At 26.6% G+C, this 22,738-nt stretch overlaps 6 protein-coding genes and 1 pseudogene across 6 annotated transcripts; 4 read left to right on the top strand and 3 right to left on the bottom strand.

The window, feature by feature from the left end:
* The first annotated feature begins 1,119 nt into the window (after positions 1 to 1,119).
* Positions 1,120 to 3,320, top strand: LOC132931757 (mediator of RNA polymerase II transcription subunit 20). Its single transcript, XM_060997736.1, has 5 exons — positions 1,120 to 1,507; positions 1,594 to 1,736; positions 1,800 to 2,059; positions 2,323 to 2,433; positions 3,098 to 3,320. The coding sequence occupies exons 1-5, from the start codon at positions 1,494 to 1,496 to the stop codon at positions 3,212 to 3,214; spliced, it is 645 nt and encodes a 214-aa protein (XP_060853719.1). The 5' UTR covers positions 1,120 to 1,493; the 3' UTR covers positions 3,215 to 3,320.
* Positions 3,321 to 3,359: 39 nt separating this feature from the next.
* On the bottom strand, positions 3,360 to 8,405 carry LOC132931756 (homer protein homolog 2). Its single transcript, XM_060997735.1, has 8 exons — positions 8,054 to 8,405; positions 7,816 to 7,972; positions 7,613 to 7,744; positions 7,245 to 7,523; positions 7,054 to 7,175; positions 6,751 to 6,932; positions 6,528 to 6,673; positions 3,360 to 6,445 (listed from the first exon to the last, which is right to left on the bottom strand). The coding sequence occupies exons 1-8, from the start codon at positions 8,083 to 8,085 to the stop codon at positions 6,260 to 6,262; spliced, it is 1,236 nt and encodes a 411-aa protein (XP_060853718.1). The 5' UTR covers positions 8,086 to 8,405; the 3' UTR covers positions 3,360 to 6,259.
* On the top strand, positions 8,084 to 9,681 carry LOC132931662 (ATP-dependent Clp protease ATP-binding subunit clpX-like, mitochondrial; annotated as a pseudogene).
* Positions 9,682 to 13,748: 4,067 nt separating this feature from the next.
* Positions 13,749 to 16,800, top strand: LOC132917503 (protein SAND). Its single transcript, XM_060978268.1, has 8 exons — positions 13,749 to 14,186; positions 14,294 to 14,519; positions 14,723 to 14,920; positions 14,997 to 15,240; positions 15,309 to 15,484; positions 15,563 to 15,683; positions 15,807 to 16,088; positions 16,176 to 16,800. Exons 2-8 carry the CDS (start codon positions 14,302 to 14,304, stop codon positions 16,314 to 16,316), a joined length of 1,380 nt encoding a protein of 459 aa, XP_060834251.1. The 5' UTR covers positions 13,749 to 14,186; positions 14,294 to 14,301; the 3' UTR covers positions 16,317 to 16,800.
* Positions 16,801 to 16,872: 72 nt separating this feature from the next.
* On the top strand, positions 16,873 to 18,412 carry LOC132931668 (pyridine nucleotide-disulfide oxidoreductase domain-containing protein 1). Its single transcript, XM_060997578.1, has one exon. The coding sequence runs from the start codon at positions 17,025 to 17,027 to the stop codon at positions 18,381 to 18,383; it is 1,359 nt and encodes a 452-aa protein (XP_060853561.1). The 5' UTR covers positions 16,873 to 17,024; the 3' UTR covers positions 18,384 to 18,412.
* On the bottom strand, positions 18,371 to 19,734 carry LOC132931669 (pre-mRNA-splicing factor 38). Its single transcript, XM_060997579.1, has one exon. The coding sequence runs from the start codon at positions 19,252 to 19,254 to the stop codon at positions 18,442 to 18,444; it is 813 nt and encodes a 270-aa protein (XP_060853562.1). The 5' UTR covers positions 19,255 to 19,734; the 3' UTR covers positions 18,371 to 18,441.
* Positions 19,735 to 20,819: 1,085 nt separating this feature from the next.
* Positions 20,820 to 21,544, bottom strand: LOC132931671 (prefoldin subunit 5). The gene has a single exon (XM_060997580.1). It carries the CDS (start codon positions 21,390 to 21,392, stop codon positions 20,946 to 20,948), a length of 447 nt encoding a protein of 148 aa, XP_060853563.1. The 5' UTR covers positions 21,393 to 21,544; the 3' UTR covers positions 20,820 to 20,945.
* Between the last annotated feature and the right edge of the window lie 1,194 nt (positions 21,545 to 22,738).

The following is a 22,738-nucleotide window of genomic DNA, read 5'->3' on the forward strand; positions in this document are numbered from 1 at the left end:
AATAGTAAAATAAATTACGTTAATGTCCACATTACTTTCTTAACTTCATTGGCTTTATATTATTATATACTTTAGACAAAATTAAATTTTTTTTTTTTTTAAATAAAAATTACTCTTCTCAAAATATATGAATACAAAATCCAAATACACCGTTCAAAATGTTGAAATGGTAAAAATAAATTAAAAATTATGTAAGTTTATTACATAAAAAAACAAAATAAATATTTGATACAAATTTGCGCTATATGTGGCCGCATAGTTCGCTACAGTGCCTTAAATCCACCCTTGTGTACGGTATACCACAAGAAACAAGACACGACTGTTTTACAAATCTGTATTAACTGTAAAGTATACAACGTCAGTCATACCCGCACGTGTTGTCTCACTCTTACGAACGTAAGATATAGCAAATTTGTGTTCATCAAATTCAATCGTATGCTGTTTTTTATGCTCGTAACTCGCTTAAAAATTAAAATATCAATAAAAGCTTGTGAGACGCCCTAGATAATATCATTATCTTTAAGTTTGATAATAGGTAAATTGACTCTAATATTAAATCTAACAGCACAAAATTGAATCTGTTGAATACAGATTTGGCAAATCTTACGTTCGTAAGTATGTATTTATAAAATGTAAAATACTATAGTACCTGCAGATCCATAGGTGCCTCGAACAGTGCCTATCGATTTTGTATTTTATACAGCTATATAGTCCATCAGGTTTATCCGGTAAAATACATCGTCCGTTGTTATGTGTTCATATAAAAAACGTCATGAGATTGTAATTTTAAGATTGAAATACGTTGAAATAATATTGTAAATTTGTAATTATTAGGCATACATATAATATGTAATATTATAATTAGTAGGCATAAGCTTTATTAGTTATTACTATTAATTTTTTCTGTGCACTGTGCTTACCTATACTTTGTATTAGATGTTATGATCATAGTTAATTTGTGAGAACATTTGGTAACTGATGAGCCATCTAGATTATTATTGAATCCATAACTCATAACTACAGACCTGTAGATGGCGCTGTAATATAAATTTATTGTCGCAAAATTGATAAGAATGATCAACAAACTTTTTAATATCTTATCATACAATATTATAATATACATAATATTACAATATTACATAGCCTTCATAGGTACGTTAATTGGTAATTAGATTCAATTTTCATTCATATTTCATACGTTAGAACGTATAAAAACAGAAAATCAACCATAGTCGATATATTTCCGAGAGTAGTCATTAAAATTTGAAATTATTAAGTCTTCACTGTCCTCTTACAAGCGACTTCAGCGATAGCCGATAAGTAACGACTTTTTTTGTAAACGAATGTTAAATAACTTCTGTGTTGTAATAAGTAATAATTAGTACCAAAAAATATCCAAATATAAAAAAAAAACTAATTGTGTTCCAGTTTTATTATTGTATCATGTGATACGTTTTTTTATCATTTGAAGTTTATAGTTTTCAAATCTTAACATGGGCGTTACAATGTTAGTATCTTAGATGTTTAATTTTTGTATTTTGAAATTAAGAATAACTGCTAGAATGTGTTTGTATCTATTTGGAAATTTTTTAGTATACAACAGTTTCCAATGAAAGAAAATCGCACAGGCGCTCAGATAATTGAATTTCTTACAAAAAGAGTAAATGCCCTTGGTGCCAAACAATGTGGTACATTTCTTGTTGACTGCGAGACATATGCCTCTATACCTCAATTAGGTGAGTTTTAACAAAATAATATTAATTTTGGTAAAAATTAATTAAGACAAAATTTATGTCTAGGTGTTCAACGAACATTACATGTATTTCATAATTCGGAACAGCCAGCATCAGTGTTTGCAATTCTCGATAATGGTACTGGAAAAACTGTTCCTGTAGTTGCAGATGCCTTATTTGATTTGCTGTTGTTGAAGATGTCGTCTGTGTATCCCTCTAAAAAATCTAAAGTTGAGATTAGAGGTCCAAGATTTGAGCTAAATGATTTTGTTATTAAAATTGGTGCGATAAATATTAATCACAATGTTAAAGGCATTATTGTGGAGGTAATAAATAATATATTTTGTTTCATAACTCATAACTAATAAGTTATTATAATAATAATATTAAAAAATGATTTAATTTCATGCAATATTTAATAAATTTGTATAAATAAATTTAGTGTTTATTTAGGTTTTATTGTAAATATGTAGATTTTATATCTATAATATAATTAAAATAAAATTTAAGTCTTATAATTAATTTTTAAATGGTTTTATGTGTAATATTTGCTATGTTTTAATTTATTAGTATTTAATTTTTATTTCAGGCAGAATATAGGCCTTGTGTTGTATTTGGTTTATGTTGGGATATGTTACGAGAATTTCTTCAAGGATTTTTAGGATCTTGTGTATCAAATATCCCTCCACATTATTTTCAAGTAAGTAAAATACTACCTATTTTCAATGTTATGTAAATTTATTGTAAGCAAAATATAGTTAATATTTATTATAAATAACCAATTTGTATACAATTGAGTTCCATTTTAAAATAATTTTCTTAATTTCAATAGTTTAGTTTATTTTAGTAATAACTCAATCTAGGAGATAGAGCATTATAAAACACAAATTATAAATTGTACCTTATTAATTATTCAAAATAATGTAATACTTCTTACCTTCTGAATGAATAGTTTGATAATTACTTTGCCTTATCTATCAATCATTTACGACCAAAAACAACACAAGAATATAAATATTACCAAATTGAGATGAAGGGTTAAAATTAGATACTGCTTCTACTTTAATAAAAACAAGTTATAAATGTTATATATTATACGGTTTATACTTATAGGCTATAAATAATGTTAAATGTTAGTTATTATTTTTTAATTATATAAATATTAAAAAACGGAACTTATAATCTATATAATTTGATTTTGAAATAAACTACCAAATTTAAAGAATGATCCCACTAATTACAATATTATGAATATAATTTAATATTTATATATTTTAAAGTAAACATGTCTTAAAATTTGAATTTATCAGTTTTTATTATTATTAGCTATTGCTATATATATTATTATTTAATGAATGTTTCAGAATCGTATGAACGATATTTTTCAACCATTGGACACCATTCAACAGTATTTAGATCATATAACTATATATAGAAAAGCCACTGGAATTTTACAACAGTTTAATACTACTAATACTTGAATATAAATATACCAATGAAATATTCTTTTTTTGTGTTCACAAAAGCCAAAATGTTTTAAATATATTTTTATTATCAATAATTAAAAATTATGTTTTTGCTACTTAATATCAATATTATAATGGAAAAATAATGTAATACAATACATACATTTTTGAATAGGCTTAATTATATTTATTTGACTCATTGACATAATTATGCAATATGCATATTAGATAAAATACAAATTTAAATAAATATAAGATTAAATTTAATTTCAAATCATGTAACTAAAATGTTATGATCTGTGGTACAATTGTATAATATAATTAGACTTAAAATTAATTAGAATTATTCAGTTATGAATACATAATTAATTAGGAATATAATAAACATATTAAATGTATAAATTAATATAACAGGTGTAATTGGCACGCACATGCAATTAATATTATTATAAAACTTAAATTAAAATATTAACAAAAAGCTTGATGACATAATGAATTATTGAATGTATTATTTATCTAAAATATTTTTTTTTTATATTAGCATAAGATATTTTAGGAAAATTGAATCTGATAGATAAAAATAAAAATACAATGAATAAAACAAAATAACAATTCACTGGTTGAAAAAAAATTGTTTTACTATTCAATAATAACTTGTGGCTTCATACAACTCAACATCACCTTTATCACTAGTTGAATTTTATTTTTATAAATTCACATGTCAGATCAAACTTGTCAGCCTTTTATGGGTCATAATAAAAAATAAATATTTTATTCGAATATATTTTGATCATTTTTTATAAATGAACACTATAATCAAAGTATACACAATAAAATATACTTTAATGCAATATTATTAAAAAAAAATTTAATATACAAATAATACATTTATCTATGAATATTACAATTTTCTAAAAGCTTATTGATACCTTTCTTATGATTCATATCATTTTTGACTAATAACATAAATTGTAAACACAATATCATAATTTATCACATTAAATTATAAATAAATTAATTATTATTATTAAGTTTAATAATATTCTACAGTAAAACAATTGAAACTATTCAATTTAATATTACTAAAATATTCTGAACCACAAGGAAGCCAAATGTTTAAAATTATTAATTTAGGCATTTATATTAAAATTGTTATTAATTAGAAAATAAATAAATATTTATTTTACAAATGTATACAATAAAATGAAAAAATAAATGAATTCAGTCAAAAAAACTAAAAATATGTAGTAGTGTAAAAAATAATTTTATAATTTAAAGCTAAAACTTATTTTACTGTAATTTAATTTGAAATCTATTTATATAATTAATGAAGTAAACAACAGTGAAAATATTTAAAAAAAATGCATGGTAAAAATGTAAATTAGAAAAATGAGTTGTTTCTTTGTCAAAGAAAATCAATTTCAATAATTGTTTGTGAACATCAAATAGTTTTAATAATTATAAATGTATATAAGAAAAAAATAAAATCAAGATGACTAAAAAAACAATAATATATCACATTTATTATATAGCAGTAAGCAACCAATATTTCTTTAGTTAAAATTTTTATCAATAAAAATAAAAAATTGTATTTTTTTAAGTATCAAAACAAACAAATAACAAAAAAGACTGATGATACATTTGTAATATGGAGAGAAAATAATTAAACTTGTAAAAATAATATAATACTTTTGATAATACATTTTAAAAATAAATAAAATAATATTTGTAATACTTTTTCAAATTTAGGCCGAGTTATTTGATAAGCTCTTAAATCTTAATAAGTAAATTGCACATAAAACTGTTTGTTAAGCGCGCTATAAATGTAAATTAACAATATTATTCTCATTTATCCCAAAATTATATTTAGTGTTATAATGGCAAAGGAACTAGAGATAGGTGATATCAAAGAATTGATTCTCTTTTATTTGATACTCGATACATTTTTTAGATTTATAAAATAATATTAATATTTAATTTCTAAGTATTAAGTAATAATTTAAATTAAAAATTTTATAGAAGGAATTAAAGTCTTAACAATAATTTGAACATATGTCTATTTCTTAGTTAAATTATTTTAGATCAATCATAAGTGCAATTTTAGGTTTACATAAAAAAAAAAAAACATTTATTTAATGATAAAATATCAAATTTGGTACTGTTTGGCTCAATCAATGCATCAAATAAAAGTATTTCGCATCACTAAAAGTAACTCATTAAACAAGTTATTTCTGAAGAAATGAGACATGCAATTAAATTGTATTAAATTGCATAATTTAACTAGGGATTGGAAGTTGTAGGAGTTACATTATTTTATATACATGCCTGCATTAGAGCAGATCAAGTAGGAAGTCCATTCTATATGACATATTAAAAACAAAAAATTTAAAAATATATTTCTTTATTTATATGCATATTAATATTCTTTGTTTTCAAAAGATTTATTTGAATTAACATAAAGTGAATTTATTTACAATTACAAAACTTTATGATAATGCTATATTTTTGTTAAGGTATCAGGTTTGTTATTAATATTTTGCTATGAAAACATATCCTTATTTTTGTTATTTCTACGTTTCATTAATACCAAAGAAGTTTTTAGTATGCAATATATATAAATAAACTATCAATTAATAAATTACCTTCTTTTTAAATTTTGCGTATTTGACATACTTTGTTTGCATACTTATTAATTTACCTCCTATAACTTCCAAACACTAATTATTACTTTGTAAGTATACTAGTTTCATTAATTTATTTTAAAATAATACAAAATTATATATAATTTATTTCTAAATCTTATTCAATCACAAATCACAAATATACAAGAAATTAAAAATTGAATAGTTATAAATATGCAAAATTTGCAAAAGATATTATGTACATTTGTTAACTAGATAAACTTGCCTTTTTCTTAAACTTATACTTTTCATTGATTTTCTTATGAATAAAATAATATAAATAAAAACAATATAATTATGTGATTTAAAAAATGAATAAAATTTTAAATTATGATTTCTACAACCAATTGTCATTTTATTATTCACAAATCATTATACCTTAGGTTTGTATAGCAGTTGTCATTTCCCTATGTATTGCAGCCAATTCTTGTATGCGTACAAATAGGCTATTGTTAAGTGTATCTATAACACGCCGTTGTGATTCTTGTGCTGCTAAAGCTGTTTCCAATTGTGCTTGTGCTAGACTAACTGCAGCTTGAAGTTCAGCATTTTCTTGGCTAAGAACCTAAAAAGGATACAAAATTATAGAATTTAACAATCACTTTTTTTTTTTTTCATTATTTATGTAATTTAATTTTTTTTAATACCTTGCATTTTTCTTCAAGTGGCATTCTATTCATAGTCATCTTTTGGATTTCTTCATTTTTAGTCTTCAACTCACTATCAAGGTTTTCAACTTTCAAGCGTAAATTAGTTAATTCATTCCTTAATTCTGAAGCAACTTCTGATCCTCCTATTGATAATCAGTAAAACATTGTTAAACTTTCAAAATATTATAATAAAATTATTAATTTTTCAGCATCGATTTACCTTTGGCTACTTCAGCATCAAGATATCTAGTTTTCAATCTTTGATTTTCCTCTTTATAAGATTGCAACTGACGTTTCCACTCATCTACATTTGCTGTGCTCTCTTGCAATGCATTGGTTAATCTTAAGTTATTGTTCTTTAGTGTCTGAAGTTCAATTTCCCATTTTTTTGCATTTGCTGAACTGTTCAATAAAAAATAAATAAATATATATTATATTATTTATTATAATTTATTACATTATATATAATAAATTTTGAAAAGAAAATATTTTTTAAATTTTAAATTAGTAATGGTAATTTTACCTATGAGTTAAAGCTAATTTTAATCTTTCATTTTCATATTTTAATTGAGATTCAGGTAACATTATATTTCCACCACTCATACGTCCATCATTGCTTCCTTGGTGTTTTGGACTTTCTGCAGCCTAAATATAAAATACAAATTATATAGTGTAAAATAATTTTATAAAATGTTTAGTATTAATATTCATTACATGATTAGCATTGGAAATCATAGTTTTAGACATTTGGTTAATCATTTGTTCAGTTGAATTAGTATCTTCTGGAGTAGTATTTGGATCAGTTGGTGTCATGTTGGGAGGTTCAATAATACTTTGACCATCAGATGACTGACTAATACGTGTAGTAACAGGACTAGCATTAGCACTTGTAATTGGTGTTGTTGAACTCATAAACGCTTGTTGGATCTGTTGTGGTCCACTTACTGCCGATTGTCTTGTTTTTTCTTTTACTTCTTCAAACTTGTGTATAAACTAATAAAATATTTAGTGTATATTTATTAATTATAGTCGATAAATGAGACACAAATATAAAGATAATGATTTTTTTTTTTAATAAATACTTTATTTAATTCTTGTTCGGAAGAAAACCCAAGACCATACACAGTATTAGCCCTATTGTCAGTCCATTGACCAAATTTTTGTGATGTTTTAGTGAAGGACATATTTGGAGTTATTGTACTGTTTATGACAGCCTAAAATATGTCAACATTAAGAAATATGTTAATAATGGTTTACTTTTAATTTTGTAAATATTAATACATACTTTGCTTCCTTCTACACTAATGATGCGATACAATGCTCGGTGGGAGTCGAAAAAAAATGAAACATTGACAGCCACTGTGGATGCCGATATCCATGATTTTTTTGTCTTGGGATCTATGTGGAATACATGGGCCTTGCATGTAAATATTGGCTGCTCTCTATTGTACAAATTTCAATTCCGTAATAAAACAATGATACACAAACAAATATGATAAAACATATAAATAATAAATACTTACCCCATGGTATCCTTTCCTAGAGTCATAGCCATGAACGAAAAGTGTTGTTTGGAATTCGGAAACCGTGTCAACCGGTTTGGCAGCCGAAGTCAACGAACAACCGTAAAATTTAGGTTTACTAATTGTCGCACTTTTAACGTCTACAAAATTAATTGCGTTGTCTGTACGGTACTGCAATAATTCCGAAATTAAAAAAATGTATAACTGAAGGAACACGACCCGGGACTGGGACGTTTTGCGGGCCGAATATTTGTTTATCAATCAATCTCGACGAATACGCTTTTCTGATAAGAAAACAAATTAACAAGAAAATGCGCGTGCGCATCGTGGACCAACGCCCATTTGCGCGTGCGGTGGTATCTATTTTCTATGGTCTCGTTTATCTCCATAGAAAACCAACATATTATTATTTACTATTTAGCACAGATAACTAGACTGCAAACTGGTGATAACAGACGACGCTAAAAAAGGTAGATATCTTAAATCGTGGGATGTAGCAATAAGTTCATAGACTATAGAGTAATATAATATATATTACTGTATGTCTGTATGTAGCAGTTGTATTTTTATAATATAGTTGTCCGAAAAATGAGAAAAGAAACTCTATATAGACTTGATAAGACCACAGACCTCTATACTACAAAATAAATAATGTAAGCAGTTAGATGTTTAGATGTTTCATTTACAATTAGCGATTGTTCCAGTTTGACACAAGTGGGTTATGCGGGAGAAGATATTGAAAGTATAATTGGGAAACTCTTACAGGCCGCTAATTATGATACTAAAAAAGCTCAAACTGGAATTGTTTTCTTGGACGAAATTGATAAAATTGGTGCCCGATATTAATCAATTGAAGGATGTTGGAGGGGAAGGAGTCCAATTGGGGATGTTGAAAATGTTAGAAGCTACTGTTACTTGTTATTAATGTACCAGGAAAAAATACCAAAAAATTAAAAAAACGAAACGGTACAAGTCGATACTACTAATATCTTATTCGTTGGTTCTGGTGCATTTATTGGACTTGATAGAATTATGAGCCGAAGGACAAACCAAATAACTATTTGTCTAGGATTTGGAGCAGAAATTAATAGTGCATTGGCGAATAGTAGAGATGCTGCTAAAGCCGATTTTGTTGCTTCAACAGTCATAACTTATAATATATGCTGATGTTGAAAAGGAAAATTTTTAACGAGACGAATTATTAAAAAAAGTTGAACCAAGAGATTTAATTCAATTTGGATTGATACCAATTTATAGCAAAGTTTCCAGTTTAGGTCCTATTTCATTTATTAAATTTAAACTTGCTTGTACGAATTCTTACTGAACCAGAAAATAGTACAGTCAATCAATTCAAATTACTATTCAGCTTAGATAAGGTAGAATTAACATTTATAGATGAAGCACTTAAAGCAATTGCATCACAAGCCCTAGAAAAAAAAATAGGTGTTCGAGGGTTACGATTCAATGTTTGAAATACCTAGATCTTTGATCTAATGTATTTAGAAATTAGAATACATTTTAATGAAGATGCAGTCAATAAAAAAAATAAACCATGTTATATTATAAGAGACCATCGTCCGGTTAATGAAGAAGAAGCTAAAATGGACCCAAAAGCAAAAGTTGAATGAATAAACATGGTTTTCAAAATTTTCATATGATCAAAGAATATATATTTACATTTATTAAAAAGTAATTAAAATTTAATTAAAAAGTGTTATAACATAAATTGGAAAGTTAGAACTCGATAAATTGTTTAATGATTCAGAAGTTTGTTTAAAAATTTAAAATGCACCATATAATAAATATATATTAATATTTTTGCAATTATTAAATAATGGTTTTGTGTTGTGTTAATTTAAACAATTATTTAATAGATTTTAAATATTAAAAGAGTTCAGTGATGTAAAATATTTGCATGCAACTATGATATAAACTTCAAAAGTTTTCATTTATTATAATTTTAGTTTAAATAAATTATTCTTGTAGTAAAGTATATTAAGCATTTGTACTGTTAACTAATTTTTTTTATCGTATTTGATTTGTGTAATTGTTTTTTAAATTTGTACTATGGATTATACTAATGAATCGAATATGATACAGACCTACAGTAGGTCAGTAGGTATTGCAATTATTGTATTACGTAGATAGATTTTTATGATGTGCTTCTTGTAATATATAGTATAGGTAATATCATTGATTATAGAATAGAATATTCTATAATCAATGGTAATATGTATATGGTATATATATATTAAGTTTGACTAGTTTGAGTTGGCAATAAAAAAAACTTTTGTAGTTTTGTATTTCATTAACAGTTAGTGCCAGATAGATTAGGACGGCGGCGGAGACACGAATAAGGAAAACCCTGGATTCGACGTATATTATTTATAATATTATATTATATATAGTAATACTCACTGGTCACTGCTCGCATGTATTGTCATACTCGGGTACGTAACGATCGCCCCCTCCCCACAAAGATTGTATTGAATAACTAATAACTAATAATTAATAAAAAAAAACATTTTCTAATCCTCAACTTTTCTGAAAAGGTTAACCCCCCCCCCCCCAAAAAAAAAAAAAATATAAGCACCTATTTACGTACTCGATGGTACTGACGCAACTATAGCGATCTAGTTTATTATTTATCATATAAGTGCTTTTAAGAGGACACCCACACCACGCCCGCACGTGTTGTCTCCCACTTACAAATATACATGGCAAATTTTCATACAATAGAACTATACTTGTATGTGTTTATAACTTAAATATTAGAGTAAAATGACCTATTAGCGAATTATGGGCATTTTTAAATATCCCTCACCAAAAGTTGCTTAAAAATTACAAGCCGTCGAGAGAATACGTACAATGTTCTTACCTGATAATGGGCCATTACATTCTACTATTTAAGCTAAACACACAAAATTGGTTCTGCTGAATGAAAATTGGCCATGTTATACGTTTGTTAGACGGAGACAATTTTGACAACATATACAGGTGTGATGTCTGCGGGGCGCATATTATACAATTCTGCACATCCAATATAACCGTTTATATGATTGATCTATATTCTATACATCTGGAGCGGAAATTTAAATTATTAGCGACTTATTATTAACTTAATATGGTTTAGGACGTTTAGGTACTCGTAATATGATTACACACAATTTGATATTTGATTAGTGATTACATTTCATAGCACAAGAGCATAGTTAAATGGTGATCCTTCCCACTCCCTAGAGTCTTATTTTACTAATATTTTGCAATATTTATAATTTAATATTAATCCCATTCAATGGCGTAGCCAAGGAGAGAGGGCTAAAAGAACTATAGCCCCCCTCTCCATTGGCTGTGTTTTTTATATTGTTTTGAAATATTTAAATTTAAATATGGAAATTGTCTTACAAATTTTAATTATTTAAAATAGTAAATACGTCAACAGCAAATCAATGTGACAATGTTAATATATTATCAGTATTTTTGTTTTGTTGTTGTTTTTGATTTTCAATAAATATAGTTAAAAGTAAATAGCCCCCCCCCCCCTCATGAACCCATAAAAAATTCCAGGCTACGCCTCTGATCCAATTATAATATTATAAATAATAGTGTTCATAATAGAGTTTAAGATTGTTTTTTTTGTCATATATAGAATTTACAGTTTTTGAGCCAAAAAAAAATTGAACAGATAATTCATAGAGTATATAGTTTTTAATCTTTCTTTGTCGAGATCTATGTAAATATCAAATGTATATTAAGAAAAGCATTTGTTAGAGTTAGATAAGTCTTCGAGTCTTCGTGAGTCTCTGCACAAGCATGCTAAGTGCGGTCTATTATTTTGTTCAAATAAATAAATTAATATTAAAGGTACTATAATAATGTCATTTGTCATGGAGTAGATGGTAGATCACTTACGTAGTTACATATATATACAAATATATTCTTGACTCATACGTGTAGTCTGTATAACACTATGTGAATATAATATGTGATACTATACGCTACACCCCGTCATAAACACCTAAAACCTACGGTCTGTAATAACTATTATTGTTCATGTAACTCTATTTGTACAATGTACAAACAAATCTTCTTTTAAGTATAAATAAATATTATTATTTTATTATTTCGTTAATTAAGTAACATAATTTAAGTATTATATCCCTTGCCGACAAGATTCCTTGACAATATAAAAATAAAAAAACAATATTTTTTTGTATAATCCGAGAAATTGTTTTAACATTTTTTACATATAAAAAAAACGTGGCTAATTGACTCACGCAGAAAAATACATTTTAAATTTCAAAATAATTAAATGTATGGAAAAATTCAAGTGGCTCAGTGACGCAAAATTTAGTACAAAAAAAGAACAAAATGTTTTAAGAAAAATTTTGCCAGTAGCTGATACAAATGATACATTTTGATACAAAAGTTGCCAAAAGTAGCTTATTACAAAAAACAAAATTTAGGTATATAAATTAGAAAAAAATTGCTTAAGTATATAGATTTAAGAAAAATAACAAAAAAAAAAACAATAAAAAAAAGTGAGCAAGTGGGTATCGCTTTGCTGTATAGTAGATGGAGAGTAGGTCACTAGTCACTAGTTAAATTTGAATGCAATGACAGGTATCATTGTATACGATAAACGATTCTGAACGGAGATGATTAAATTTGTTAGTCAATGATAATTAGTAGAATATATTATATTATTACCTATATTTAAATTGTAATATATCGTTATTTTACTTGATTTCAAAAACAATTTTCATTTCATATACGCTCATAAAATTTTTTCTATATTGACGCTGGAATTTTTTTTTAGTTACTTGAAGGAAAACTTATGGATATCTTTGTTTTGGGTTTTTAAACTTAGGTATAAATAACATAAATGTTATGAATTTTCAACTTCAAAATTCCTTGCAAATTTTCGCGATTTTGATATATTTCGTATACATTTGAACTTTAAATGCTTATAAACAAAAATTGTGACTAACGATTTTTGATTTTTTTTTACTACGATAAGTACAGCTTATAATAAACCTTGTATTAAATTTTAAAGATTTTTTGGATAGCCAAATTTTTTTTATCGGCATTTTAAGAAAAAAAACTTAAAAAAGTCGAAAATTTCAATTGTCTATAAGTAGCTTAAAAAAGGCCAAAATATTTTGAAAATTTAATCGGAAATAGATAACTATTTTATAAACATTTGGTGAAAATTTCAAGTATTTAAAATGATTCGTTTTTGAGTTACAGCAAAATTAAAAAATTGATTTTGTCGAAAAGTAGTTATGCGTAATAAACAAAAATTGTGACTAGAGATTTTTGATTTTTTTACTACGATAATTACAACTCATAATAAACCTTGTATTACATTTTAAAAAATGTTTAAAAATTTTGGATTGCAAAAAAAAAACAAAAAAATCGAAAATCGAAAATTCCAAATGTTTAAAGCATTAAAGCTTTAAAAAAGGTCAAAATATTTTGAAAATTTAATCGTAAATAGATAACACTTTGATTTTCGCTCCAAAGGTAATGTATAGACCAATCATAGGATCTGGATTCATTCATGGGTTTTATTTCATGTGTAGACTGGTAATAATGTAATATGCGTCGTGAGCAGGTTATAGAGTATTGGGGCGGGTGAAGTGTAAATGTTTATCTTGTTATTTTCATTATCACGACTGATTATCACCACCGATTGAAAACAATAATGTTATCACGATACTTGTACTAATATTCTGATTTCTAACTTAACATTAAGGAATAATGATGAATTTTGCTGTGATTGATGTCTGCCGACTTGCCGTCATAGCCAGTAGTAGTGATGACTGAAGAGTGTTGTCGGCGTTGAACTTTGTGTCATGTATCATTGGAAACGTCATCTGACAGTGCTGCTTGCTATTTGTGTTAAATTATCGCCACTCGTATAAATATTATGTTTTATATGTTGCTTGTGATTGACCAGTTTTGTAAGGATTGAAATTGGTTTTTATTTATGTTTTAAAGTAGAATAGGTACCAAAGTTACCAACAAAATCATTTACCATCGCCCAAATTAGTTTTTTTACTGAATCTAGTTATTTCATTTGTATTAAACCATTAAGCATTTGCACATTTATTGGATTTTAATTACCTAGGTATGACATATAAACTTCAAAATTAGTTTTCTAATAGTCATGTTATGATATAATATGTTCTTCACAATTTTTTTTTTTAGTGAGATTTATAAATATTTTTCTTTTAGGATATGATATGGAGAAAACTCAAGAAACTGACACAACCACACTGATTTCTGATATAAATGATATTACTATACATGATAAAGTAATTAGTAAATCTGTTACTGAAAATGAACCTGTACCAAGTACTTCAGAACAGGGAAGTTCTTATGAGATTTTATTTGATCAACTTAAAGAAAAAAATAAACATATATTTGTTTTAAGTACAGCTGGTAAACCTATATACACACGGTAAATATAATATTATTAGTAAGCAAGAATAGAACAAATGCAGTTTTCTGAGCAGCTTTTCATTTGGTAGTTCAGTGTATTAATAAAACATGAATAAATATATATATATTTATTGTAAATGTTTGGTTTCAATGAATTGCATTTGTATCACAAAAATTAAATTTTTAATAATTTTACTGATATACTTTTTATGTATTGTATAGATTTGGAAATGAGAACCAAATGGCCTCCCTTTTTGGTTTAATGATAGCATTAGTGTCAGTGACTCAAGATTCAAATGACACGTTACAGTCGATTTGTTGCGGTCAGACACGAATAGTGTTTTTAAATAAAGATCCTCTTATACTGGTCGGTGTTTCCCAATCTTCTGAGCCTTATGACCAAATTAAAAAACAACTAACGTAATTTATAATATAATTTAAATAAATTTAAAATTAAATGTTGGATTAATATGTGCTTTGTTCTTTTTGCTTATAGATATGTGTATAACAATATAATTAGTACTTTGACTTTAACCCAATTAAAAAAAATTTTCCACAATAGAACTAATTTTGATTTGCGGCGATTAATGAGCGGATCTGAAAGATTAATAGACAAACTTATAACGTTCACTGAGAATGATCCAGGATTTTTATTAGATTCTATTAGTTGTCTACAAATGCCATCTAGTAGCAGAGATAAAATAACACAAACCATATTGACACAATGTAGTAAAATAAAAGTACAAAAATAATGATATTATATTTTAAATAATTTTATTCAATATTAATAAATGTTTAATATTTTTAGAATTTAGTATTTGGTTTATTGATTGCTCAAAAACATGTTATATCAATTGTACGTATGAAAAAATACTCGCTGCATGTATCTGATATTCACTTGATACTAAACCTAATTAATTCAACAGAATCATTTAAAACAGCAGAAAGTTGGACACCCATTTGTTTACCAACATTTGATTCTAGGTAAAGTATTCCTTAAATATGTTTTAAAAACTTTAAGCCAAAATCTCATGATTTTAATTGTGTTCATAACTTTTTCAGTGGTTACATGCACGCTCATATATCATATCTGGCAGAAGATTGTCAAGCATGTTTAGTTTTGTTAACAATTGATCATAATCTTTTTTTTACACTTTCCGACGCCAAAAGAAAAATCACAGAAGTTAGTTTTATTTACTTAATTTTTCAATACTTCCCTTGTTCCTTTTATAGTAATTTATAACTGTTAGACTGTATCAAAGAATTTCTTTCACATAATAAATAAATATATTATATTTTTTAACAGAAAATGCGTTGCAATGATTGTCTCCATGCAATTAATGAGGCAATTATTCGCCAACCTGTCAGCTTAGCACGGGCAAATATTACAGGATTGCGGCATCTTTTGTACAAAAACAAAAACCGCTCACAACACTGGTGCCCTCCATTTACATCTCCATATAATACCAACGCATTACAACAAAACCTCATGTCTGCATATTGTTCATTAATCAGCCAAATTAATTTCCCAGGGCGTACATTAAAAGTGATTTTTCAACAATTAACAGCTGAAACTATGCTCGCTTGGGTATGCAAATTATGAATAATATGCTTATATTATGTAAAAAAATTATATTAGATTTTAAATTTTAAGAGTAATTTAACATTGTTCTAGGCAACTGAAGATGTTGAATTATATATGAGTTTTGAACCATTAGTTTCTAAAGAATGTGCAACAAATGCAGTAACTAAATTAACACAATGGATGAAAAAAGAAGAGGATTCATTGTTTATATTTAATATTCCCATGTTCTAATATTAGTCATTGCATGAAATTGAATACAGAATTTGTGATAATATTAATATATTAATAAATTATAGGTACCTATCTTAAATTATTCTTAAGAATTTTAAATAATAATTATACTTTTTCAACTTTTTAAGTTCCTCTATATCATTGTTCTTTATTTTAGTTGGAAAATATGTTTATGTGTAAAATTAAAAATAAAGAATTTAATATTATACTATTATTGTATTACATTTTTCAGTTAGACTTTTTCAATATTATTTGTAATTGTATAAACTCAAATTATTTCAACTGTGAAAATATTAATTTGAAATTAATAATTATCATTGATTAAAATATTATCAAAAAGTAAGATCCAAGATAATAATTGTATATAGTTGTAAAATATTCGAATATCATGGTTTATTTTTTATTATTTATTATTCTATTTTGTTATACTATGTAGTATGTACTATGATGCTATTTATACAAAAAAAAATTTAATTGTTTTTTATTTATCCATTTTTTTTATTAATCTCTCCCTTTTTTCTATAACAATTGATAGTGTTATCACTAGTTAGAAATTTTCATAATTTAAAATGTTATTTTCAAAATATTTTGATAATTTATTGTTAGTAAAATATAATATGTAATATATTATATATAAATCATAATTGAGAATATGGATATGGAATGTGAGTAACTATAATTATAATTATTATCATAAAAGATCGCATAATGAGTCGGAACCAACAAATTTATTCAACCTATGTTGTGATTGGTGGAGGTATAGCTGGTATAAGTTGTGTTGAAGCTTTGAAATTATATACAACAGAGCCAGTACTTATAATTTCAGAATCACCAATTGTTAAAGTAGTCACTGATATTAAATTTCACACTAAAATTGCTGCAGGATTTAAAGTCGAAGATAGGAATCTCCAATGCATTGATAATACAGAATACATAATAGATAAAGTAATAGCAATCAACTCAATAGAGCATATAATTTATACTGTAAATCATCAGGAAATCAAATATAAAAAATTGTGCTTATGTACAGGTGCTACTCCAAAATTGTTGGATGACAAAGATTATGTTATTGGATTGCGTGATACACATTCCGTGGAGTATTTTCAATCAATTATTGGTGCTGCTAATAGAGTATTAATTGTTGGTAATGGAGGTATTGCAACTGATTTGGTTTATAAGTTAAATGGTATCGAAATTATTTGGGTTATTAGAGATGAACACATTAGTTCACATTTTCTGGATGCCGGAGCAGCAGAATTTTTTAGTAACTACCTTAACACTCAGCAATCAAGCGACAAAGTAATAAAAAGATTTAGATATTGCGGAGAACGTACCTCTGGAGCTGCTTTAGGTCCTGACTGGCACTGTGGAGCAATGTTTGGAAACCATGTTGGTAAAAATGTAATTATTGAATATAAGACTGAAATCAAAAATATTTCTAAAAAGGATTTAGTTAGGATAGAATTAACAAACGGTAAAGTGTATGAATGTGATTTTGTCATATCTGCTACTGGAGTCATGCCAAATAGTAATTTTAATATAAGAGATGGTAGAAGTGTTGACATTGCTAGTGATGGTGGTATTAAAGTAGATTGGAAAATGGAAACAAATCTGCCTGATATATTTGCAGCCGGTGATGTATGTACTGTAGATTGGAATTCTGAACATTGGTTTCAAATGAGACTATGGACTCAAGCAAGACAAATGGGAATGTATGCTGCCAAATGCATGCATTCTATACATATTAAAGAAACATTATTGCAAGACTTTTGTTTTGAATTATTTACACATGTAACATCATTTTTTGGATTCAAAGTTATTTTATTAGGTTTATATAATGCACAAGGATTGGACAAGCAAGATTGTGAGCTATTGGTTCGTGTAACTAATGGTCAAGAATATATTAAATTAGTATTAAAAAACGGAAGAGTTGTTGGAGCAATGCTTATTGGAGATACTGATCTTGAAGAAATGTGTGAAAATTTAATATTGAACCAAATTGATGTAACTAATTTAATGGAAGATTTGTTAGATCCTAATATTGACATAGAAGATTATTTTGATTGAATTAAAATTATTTATTTGTTAAAAAAAAATATACATGTATACAAATAAAAATGTTGTTTTACTTTCTATAAGGTGATCTAGATCTATGTCTTTTTGTTCGATCTCGATCATGACTTCTACTCCTTCTATGTCGGTCTCTATCTCTTCTATCATTCCTATCACGATCTCTTCGATCTCTATCTCTATTCCTCTTTTCACGCTCTCTGTCTCTTCTTTTTTCTTTTGTCGGAGAGTGTTTACTCCTATTTTCCTTTTCCCTTCTTTTCTCTGTAGGTTCTTCTTCATCTGATGATTCAACACCTTCTTCAATGTCCTCTTCAAGTATGGACACTTTGGGTTCTAATTCATTGTTTTCTTCCAGCACATGTCTGCTTTGTATACGTGGTAATATAACATCACAAACACGTTCATCTCGTAGCAGTGAGTCAATAAATTCATCAATATGTATAAGCTCAAACTGGCCATCTCGATTTTGTCTTCTTAATTTACGACTGTCAGCCAACAATGGTTCCAAATATTTATAACAATCTACTGACGAGCCTGTCAAGCGCATATAAAACGCTCCTAGCGCCCGGACATATTTAAATTCTTCATTTTTTATGAACTCCACAATGATATCTTTTTCAGGTTGTATTTGCAACATCTTTAATGTCAAGCACAAGAAAGGAGTGGGTTTTATATTACCGCCAAATACTCCTCCTATAAATCGCATTGACATTGCCTTGTCTACCAGCAACTCGGCAGACAGAGCAAAGCATTCTTCTTTCCAGAATTTGTTGTCGTAAATACGAGACCGGATGATCTTTTCAATCAAATACTGAGGATTTGTCCCATGAATAGTTTTTGCATCTTTTACCGTACGATTGGCCATCCTTTGTTAAGTAGTTATTACTACTTACTTATTTAATAATTTAAATAATAATAATTGACACGTAATAATATGTCAACAACAAAAATTTGAAAAAACTAAACATTAACTTACAAGGTATCAGCAAAAAAAAATCTAATAAAATTAATCTATTCTGTGGTATCAGTGTCAAACGATGATTTCGAATTTGAGACGGCTCACTCGGATTAATGCCTTAATGAAAACTGTCCCGTGTCCAATGGTGAGTAGTTCAGTACTATTAAATTATAGTGACTACTACTGAGTACTGATTATTTACTATTTTTTTCAGTAAGTAGTAAGTACCGGCCATAGTTAAAAGATTAAATTAATAACCAAATATCAACCGGACGATATACACTAAACAGTATAATTGACAATACGACACTACGACAAGTCGACATTTCGACCATAAAATATATTTTGTATAAATAGAGGTAAAAACACTAAAAACGACAAAACGCCGAGATTACAAAATTACAAACAGATCAAAATACAGTGTTGCCATGACTCATAGACCACAGTACATAATAGTTCCACCCAGCAACTATGTTCTTTAGAGAATTGAAAATTATTTTTTTAACACAATATTCTGTATTCCCAATATTTTCAGATTCCCGTGTAAAATGTGTACATAGTACACGAGGATGGATCATGGAATTCACCACGACAGATAATCTTATTTTTTATGAAATTTACGATCACACTTGGCGCGTAGTTTCCGGTAGAAAATTAGATCTACATGTGGTATTTTCGGGGATGAAAAGTAAACAATTTTCAGTACTTTTTTTAATAATCGGAAATTATTCAAATTATTTAGTTAACTTAGGATCTAGATATTATGTAATTAGTTCATGGTATAAAATTATGAAAAATACATAAACACGTTTATTTTTGTATGCATTTGAATTTTAAAGTTGAAATGTTTATAGCTTAGATTTGAAATTGTATACAATATTCCTCATAAATAATTAATACTGAATCAAAAAATAAACTAATACAATTATTTTTTATAAACATTTTAAGTTTAAATTTAGACACAATTGGATGTTTTAACAATGTTAATTGTTTTGTTATGGTTAAAAAAAACATTATTTGTGGGGACTTAATTTCTACATATATTATGAACTTTTATATACCCAATGACATTTTAAAATACATACGTAGATTAACTTTCTGATATTATCTATTTATAGTTTTATACTACAATCTATTCTTATTGTTTTATGGTAAGGTGATATTCACTCAAAAGTTAATAAAGATAATAATATAATATGGTATAAAAATATATTATTATAATAGTTAAATAGTCATAATATAATAATGCTAATTTGTTAAAAAGGCTTAAATAAACTTAGTGATAAAAGCTGACAGACCCCTATATTCAGAATCATATTTCATTGATTTAAAATATTAAAAAATGTTTTTTAACACAAATATTTAAATATTTGATCCATTAATAATTGATAATCTTTAATATTTTTACAATAAGAAATCTCAATACAATACAAAAAATATGCTTTGATAAGGACAAAAAGCAGTACCAATCATTTATAGGAAATATTTAACAAACATTTTATTAGTTTAATTTAATAGGTATTAAAAACAAAAAATTTAGCTTTAAATTATTTAAATGTTAGGTAAAAGTAATTAAAATAAATTAGCACAACTGTTATTTATTTATTTTCAGCTTGAGCTTGTTGTAATTTCATCTCTAGTACTTCAGTAACAACATTCTGTAGCTTCTGTTTTTCCATACCAATCTGTTGGATGCCTTCCATTCGTTCCACAAGGAAGTTGACACGTCTTTTAAAGTATTGAATTGCGTCTTTAATCTCGAGCTTCAAAAAATATCCAGCACCTATGCACACTGTCACATGCTCAGGATTGGCTAATTGTCCAGCAGCATACATGGATTTGGTCAAAGGAATCATCATAGATGTACCATCAGATCGTCCTTTGGCACTTTCGAGCGCCTCTTGTGAACTAATGTACCTTTTTTGTGCCATCTTCAAAGATTGTAACGAGTCTTGTATTAAACTCACTTCTTTGTATACCTGTTCCTTCATTTTTGCTAATTGCTGCACGTTCAAATTTTTTAGATCGATCATTTTACCTGCCATGGCTTAAGAGGTAAGACTTGAAAACGTATTTAGAATTATTAAACGATTAAATTATTTAAACCGTCAGTAAGTACTCTATACTCAGTAGCCACTAAAGTAGTATAGTATGGTGATGGTCAGATGGTCTAAAACTAATCTTTAAAATTTGTAATCAGTACTCAAGTGTCAGGCGTCAAAAAATGATAAGAACACCGACCGAAAGAGTCGGGACAATTTAAAGATATTATATAATAAAATTATATTTTTGGTTAAAGGGTAACACTGTCTAATTAAATGATAATTATTATATTATTAATTATATGATAATAAATTGTATAATTTTAAATCTACAAAAACCGCAATTTAGAGAAGATATTATATTATATTATTATTATATAATTTGCTATTATATTACCTTCTCTACATAAGCGCAATTGGTGGGGGGGGGCTAAGCCTCCTCAAATCAATCATAGCCCCCCCCCAAAAAAAAAAGAATAGTTTCAATATTCCTTAATGGCTTAATCCTTTCCACCTTTATATATATATATAAAATATATCTCACGGAACATACACACAGTACATACCTACATGCAAATCATAATAGCCCCCCAAAATTTAAACGAAATACGAATTATTATCTATAATCTATATTATATTCCCAATGGGCAATGACCTAATAACAATAAATATAAAATAAATTATGAATTTCGGTGTAATTTATGTGCATTTTTATAACTCCTACAGTCAATCAAATTGATGACCTACTTAGAAAGTTTACAAGTTAGTTACTAATTAGGTACTAACTTATTACAAAAATATGGATTTTTTGATTAGGTTTACCTCACTAGAAAAAATACATGAAGGTATGTAGCTCTGTCAGAGGTTCTTGCATGTCTTTTCATAAATCTGTTAATGTTTTTAAATGTCTATAGTCTTTATAGTTTATATAATCTTACATTTTACATATTTTGCAATAATAATTTGTACCCACTATGGGCATTGGGCACTATGGTACAATAAAACTATACCAAATATAAAGCCTCATGATTAGTTACCTAAAGAGTAGAACTAACTCTTCGATGGGATCGATGACCTTAATATTATTAATTTATAAAAAATTAACATCTATAAATTGGTTATCGGTCAAAATATCCATCACGGACAAAATATCCAAATGTATCCGTTTTCCCGAAAATAAGTACATTATACTTTCATTTCTAATAAAATTAGCTCAAATACTCAAATAATATAAAATAATGTAAATAATGTAAAGTTAAAATTGAAAATAATTTTCAAGAATTTTGACAAAACAAATAAAATTCTATAAGTTGAGCTTTTAATTGTTGTTAATATATATATAATATTAA

The sequence above is a fragment of the Rhopalosiphum padi genome, chromosome 1 (assembly GCF_020882245.1).
Source record: "Rhopalosiphum padi isolate XX-2018 chromosome 1, ASM2088224v1, whole genome shotgun sequence".
Taxonomy (NCBI): Eukaryota; Metazoa; Arthropoda; class Insecta; order Hemiptera; family Aphididae; genus Rhopalosiphum; species Rhopalosiphum padi.